General features: G+C 53.7%; 1 protein-coding gene across 1 annotated transcript in view; it reads left to right on the plus strand.

Moving 5' to 3' along the window:
• The window catches only part of LOC134023783 (cyclin-dependent kinase 14-like), a 54,712-nt gene extending 54,412 nt beyond the window's left edge, over window positions 1-300 (plus strand). Inside the window, exon 8 of the mRNA XM_062466145.1 lies at window positions 244-300. Within this exon, the coding sequence (XP_062322129.1) occupies window positions 244-300 (57 nt within the window). The remainder of the gene's footprint in view (window positions 1-243) is intronic.
• The last annotated feature ends 6,078 nt before the right edge of the window (window positions 301-6,378 follow it).

Genomic DNA, 6,378 nt, shown 5'->3' on the forward strand with positions numbered 1-6,378 from the left:
AGGACATGAGAGAGAGGGAGAGAGATGAGAGAGAGACACAGAAGTGTTGTACATAGCCCAGTTCTCTGGTGCCGTCCCAGCTTCTGACTGTGTGTGTGTCTCCAGACTCATGTCATCACATTGATTTCACTTCACAGGAAATGTACGAGAGACAGAGGGATCCATGGCCATCTGACAGCCACCCTACCTCGTTTTGACTAAACCAGGACAGCTCTCCTTCCTGTGGACTCCTGACGCCTGCAGTTTGAGGAGAACATGAGAGAGGACTCCCTCACATCAAACAGCAGACACATCAGCTGAGGAACGACCGACAGTTAGGCTTCTCATTTGACACAATTAGAAGACAAATGAGTGCAAGCAGTCATTAAAACCCTGTTTGCATGATGTTTAGTGTATGTAAATGCCCCAGGGGAGGGAGCAGGCTGGTGTCACCTAGACAGGGATGTCTGATGGATTTGTGTTAAAGAGGCAGACATATAGATTTCAAGGACTGCGACTGTCTTGGTTAACTGATATCATGACTTGAATAAGGGGGGGAAAAGGAGGAGTTCCAGTTCACCTGATTTACGACCGTTAGTAGAGGTCTTTCGAAAAAGGATGAAAGCCAGATAGGGCTTGTTTCACGCTGTAAGAAGGACTGTGAGCGTTCACTAGTTTTCAACAATCTGTTTGAGACTGCAAGCTATGGTATGGCTTAGGGGTTAGAGCATCTGACTGCAGGTCACAGGTTCAAATCCCCTTGCACTGTACGATAGGATGGAAGTGTCTGCTGAATGAATATGTTACTATTATCGTCCAGACTTGCAGTTTTCCTCTCCAAACCCAGTTGTAAGACACATGCTCCCAGACGTGGGGAGCTCAACATTAGCATCTGGCTTCACAACAACCCAGCCACACTCCAGCTGTTCCTGAGGCTCTTAATGATATCAGATTGGAAACTGGCCCCCCTCACCTAGATGAATACAGTAAACTTCTGTAAACTGAAGTCAAACTAAGTACAGCGTGGGGTTGATCTTGTGATCACCGTGAACTCTGCTTGAATAATCCACCTTTGATGTTGGAGAAGGAGAGAAGGGCTCATCGGTGTGGGAACATGACGAGCACCACCACTTAGCCATCACACACCCAGACGTCACACTTACACTTACTGAGACACACACTCTTACTGAGACACACACACACACACTTACTGAGACACACACACACGGGGACACACACACACACACACACACACACACAGGGACACACACACACTTACTGAGACACACACACACACGGACACACACACTTACAAATACAAGTACACACAGGCGCTTACTATGACACATAGACACACACACATATAGACACATTCAGTATGGAGTACATTTACATTTAGTAGACACTCTTATCCAGAGCGACTTACAGTACAGACATTCCCCCCGAAGCAAGTGCCTTGCCCAAGGACACAACGTCATTTTGGAACGGCGGGGAATCGAACTGGCAACCTTCAGATTACTAGCCCAACTCCCTCACCGCTCAGCCATCTGACTCTGAGTACTGTAACTTCAAAGCAACCCCAGAGCAGATTGTTGTTCAACACGCAGTCAGAAGATGTTTCTTCAAACTCTTCTGTGACTCTCTACTCTGCATGAATGACTCTGTCATGGCAGGGTGCAGGAGGGGGGTTGCTGGGAGGGGTGTGTGTGTGGAGGGGTGTGTGTGTGGAGGGGTGTGTGTGTGTGTGTGTGTGTGTGTGTGTGTGTGGAGGTGTGTGTGTGTGGAGGGGTGTGTGTGTGGAGGTGTGTGTGTGTGTGTGTGTGGAGGTGTGTGTGTGTGTGTGGAGGGGTGTGTGTGGAGGGGCGTGTGTGTGGAGGGGTGTGTGTGTGTGTGTGTGTGTGTGTGAGAGGCTAGCTCATTAAAGCAGCAGTGAAAGCCTGAACAGAGAGACAGGAGAAAGACTTGCTCTTGAATGGTTGCTCTGACAACATGATTTGCATTCTGTAATTAACTGTCTGTCTTGGTCTCTGTTTGCCCCTTCCTCCTTCAGCCCCTCCCGGCTCCCCCCCTCCTTCCTCCTTCAAGCCCCTCCCTGCTCCTTCCTTCCTCCTTCAGCCCCTCCCTGCTCCCCCCCTCCTTCCTCCTTCAGCCCCTCCCTGCTCCTTCCTTCCTCCTTCAGCCCCTCCCTGCTCCTTCCTTCCTCCTTCAGCCCCTCCCTGCTCCTTCCTTCCTCCTTCAGCCCCTCCCTGCTCCTTCCTTCCTCCTTCAGCCCCTCCCTGCTCCCCCCTCCTTCCTCCTTCAGCCCCTCCCTACTCCTTCCTTCCTCCTTCAGCCCCTCCCTGCTCCTTCCTTCCTCCTTCAGCCCCTCCCTGCTCCCCCCTCCTTCCTCCTTCAGCCCCTCCCTGCTCCTTCCTTCCTCCTTCAGCCCCTCCCTGCTCCTTCCTTCCTCCTTCAGCCCCTCCCTGCTCCTTCCTTCCTCCTTCAGCCCCTCCCTGCTCCTTCCTTCTTCCTTCAGCCGCTCCTGCTCCTTCCTTCCTCCTTCAGCCCCCTCCCTGCTCCTTCCTTCCTCCTTCAGCCCCTCCATGCTCCCCCCCTCCTTCCTCCTTCAGCCCCCTCCTTGCTCCCCCCCTCCTTCCTCCTTCAGCCCCTCCCTACTCCTTCCTTCCTCCTTCAGCCCCCTCCCTGCTCCTTCCTTCCTCCTTCAGCCCCTCCCTGCTCCTTCCTTCCTCCTTCAGCCCCTCCCTGCTCCTTCCTTCCTCCTTCAGCCCCTCCCTGCTCCTTCCTTCTCTCCTTCAGCCCCTCCCTGCTCCCCCCTCCTTCCTCCTTCAGCCCCCTCCCTGCTCCCCCCCTCCTTCCTCCTTCAGCCCCTCCCTGCTCCCCCTCCCTTCCTCCTTCAGCCCCTCCCTGCTCCCTTCCTTCCTCCTTCAGCCGCCTCCCTGCTCCCCCCTCCTTCCTCCTTCAGCCCCTCCCTGCTCCTTCCTTCCTCCTTCAGCCCCTCCCTGCTCCTTCCTTCCTCCTTCAGCCCCTCCCTGCTCCCCCCTCCTTCCTCCTTCAGCCCCTCCCTGCTCCCCCCTCCTTCCTCCTTCAGCCCCTCCCTGCTCCCCCCTCCTTCCTCCTTCAGCCCCTCCCTGCTCCTTCCTTCCTCCTTCAGCCCCTCCCTGCTCCCCCTCCTTCCTCCTTCAGCCCCTCCCTGCTCCTTCCTTCCTCCTTCAGCCCCTCCCTGCTCCTTCCTTCCTCCTTCAGCCCCTCCCTGCTCCCCCCCTCCTTCCTCCCTCCCTCCCTTCCCACACACACATCAAAACATACACACACTCACCGTCACTTCTCTGCTGGGGCTACACTCTGGCGATACCAGGTCCAGGAATTAGGTCTGTGTTGCCCTGGTAACAGGTCTTTATCAAGACCAACACACCGAGTTGGAAAAGAAGCAGACGTCTGTCAAAAGTGTGTGTGTGTGTGTATGAGTGTGTGTCTTTGTGTGTGTGAGTGTGTGTGTGTGTGTGAGTGGGGGGGGGGTGACATGCAATTATGTGCCAATCACAAGGCTGTGTTTTGCAATTTAGTTTTATGAAAAAGAATGTTTGGCTTATGTAGACAGAGATATGGATGGAAAGGGAGGGAGATTTGAGGAAGGAGAAGGGGAGGAGAAGAGGAGAGGAGGAGAGGGGGAGGAGAAGAGGAGAGGAGGAGGAGAAGAGGAGAGAGGGAGGAGAAGAGGAGAGAGGGAGGAGAAGTGGAGAGAGGGAGGAGAAGTGGAGAGGGGGAGGAGAAGAGGAGAGGAGGAGAAGAGGAGAGGGAGGAGAAGAGGAGAGGGGGAGGTGAAGAGGAGAGAGGGAGGAGAGAGGGAGGACAGGAATGAGAGGGAGGACAGGGGAGAAGAGGGGGAGGAGAGGGGAGAGGGGGAGGAGAGGGGGAGGAGAGGGGAGAGGCGGAGGAGAGGGGAAGGAGAGGGTAGAGGCGGAGGAGAGGGGAAGGAGAGGGGATAGGTGGCAGTAGAGTACAGGAAAGACAGGGGGGGGGCTGAAAGTTTGTAGCTTCACTGGCAATTATTGAAAATAATAAAAAATTGCCTTCTTTGACATGGTCTGACATGATATTATACCTGCTGTGTTCCTTTTTCAACTTTCACCAAAGCGAGGTTGAACAAACTGTAACTATATTACTGTTATTTTGACAGATTTAAAGAAACTAGACCAACTTATATGCATTTGATTATTATGTTTTATGTTAACTGTGTGCACCTGTCCACCAAAGTAAATTCCTTGTTTGTGTACACTTACTTTGCGAATGAACACATTTCTGATTCTGATGTGTGGATGTGTGTGTGTTTACTTCTGGATTTGTATGGGCGCTTGTGTGTTTGGGTGTATGTCTATGTGTGTCTATGTGTGTCTGTGTGTAGGTGTGCATGTAGGTGTGTTTGTCAGTGGGTGTATGTCCATGTGTCTATGTGTCAGTGTCGGTATGTGTCTGTGTGTGTAGGGTAGATGTGTGTGTGTAGTGTATGTGTGTGTGTAAGTGTGTGGGTGTGTGCATGTGTGTAGGTGTGTGTGTGTGTGTGTGGGGGGGGGGGTTCCAGACATCAGTATGCTCTCTGTTAGCTACATTATAAACACTCCTATTAGAGTCTCTGTGAAACCTGAACACACATTGTCTCTCTCTCTCTCTTTTTCTTTATTTCCCTCTCTCTCTCTTTTTCTTTATTTCCCTCTCTCTCTCTCTCTCTCTCTCTCTCTCTCTCTCTCTCTCTCTCTCTCTCTCTCTTTATTTCTCTCTCTCTCTCTCTCTCTCTCTCTCTCTCTTTCATTGTCAGTCTCTCCATTTGTCTCTCTCTGCTCTCCCCTCCTCCCTCTCAATTCATCACTACTTTAGCATTTAAATTGCTGTGATTATACCCCCCAGCCGTGCTGAAAGACCCGTACTGTATTTTGTCTGGCCAGGCAACGGAGGAAAAAACCCCTGGCAAGCCGTATCCAGGCTTGGCATGCATCCACACCTATGTCACCACAGGCAAGTCCCATGGCTTGCAGGAGATTTACCCTGGTGTAAGGTTGGCGTTCATATACCTTCCACCGCCATGAGGAGAAGAATTCCTCAATGGGGTTTAGGAAAGGGGAGTACGGTGGAAGGCAAAGATTGAAAAACTCTCTAACCTGGAGCTCTGTGAAAACTCACATTGTCCCAAACAACAACATAGATGGGATGCTCATCCTGCTGCCCTCTGAGCATCTCGCATGTGATTGAGGAAAATGAGGAGCTGGTGAGTGTTGTAGGGCCCCAGGTTGGCATGAGGAGCTGGTGAGTGTTGTAGGGCCCCAGGTTGGCATGAGGAGCTGGTGAGTGTTGTAGGGCCCCAGGTTGGCATGAGGAGCTGGTGAGTGTTGTAGGGCCCCAGGTTGGCATGAGGAGCTGGTGAGTGTTGTAGGGCCCCAGGTTGGCATGAGGAGCTGGTGAGTGTTGTAGGGCCCCAGGTTGGCATGAGGAGCTGGTGAGTGTTGTAGGGCCCCAGGTTGGCATGAGGAGCTGGTGAGTGTTGTAGGGCCCCAGGTTGGCATGAGGAGCTGGTGAGTGTTGTAGGGCCCCAGGTTGGCATGAGGAGCTGGTGAGTGTTGTAGGGCCCCAGGTTGGCATGAGGAGCTGGTGAGTGTTGTAGGGCCCCAGGTTGGCATGAGGAGCTGGTGAGTGTTGTAGGGCCCCAGGTTGGCATGAGGAGCTGGTGAGTGTTGTAGGGCCCCAGGTTGGCATGAGGAGCTGGTGAGTGTTGTAGGGCCCCAGGTTGGCATGAGGAGCTGGTGAGTGTTGTAGGGCCCCAGGTTGGCATGAGGAGCTGGTGAGTGTTGTAGGGCCCCAGGTTGGCATGAGGAGCTGGTGAGTGTTGTAGGGCCCCAGGTTGGCATGAGGAGCTGGTGAGTGTTGTAGGGCCCCAGGTTGGCATGAGGAGCTGGTGAGTGTTGTAGGGCCCCAGGTTGGCATGAGGAGCTGGTGAGTGTTGTAGGGCCCCAGGTTGGCATGAGGAGCTGGTGAGTGTTGTAGGGCCCCAGGTTGGCATGAGGAGCTGGTGAGTGTTGTAGGGCCCCAGGTTGGCATGAGGAGCTGGTGAGTGTTGTAGGGCCCCAGGTTGGCATGAGGAGCTGGTGAGTGTTGTAGGGCCCCAGGTTGGCATGAGGAGCTGGTGAGTGTTGTAGGGCCCCAGGTTGGCATGAGGAGCTGGTGAGTGTTGTAGGGCCCCAGGTTGGCATGAGGAGCTGGTGAGTGTTGTAGGGCCCCAGGTTGGCATGAGGAGCTGGTGAGTGTTGTAGGGCCCCAGGTTGGCATGAGGAGCTGGTGAGTGTTGTAGGGCCCCAGGTTGGCATGAGGAGCTGGTGAGTGTTGTAGGGCCCCAGGTTGGCATGAGGAGCT

Source organism: Osmerus eperlanus, chromosome 7 (assembly GCF_963692335.1).
Source record: "Osmerus eperlanus chromosome 7, fOsmEpe2.1, whole genome shotgun sequence".
NCBI classification, from domain to species: Eukaryota; Metazoa; Chordata; class Actinopteri; order Osmeriformes; family Osmeridae; genus Osmerus; species Osmerus eperlanus.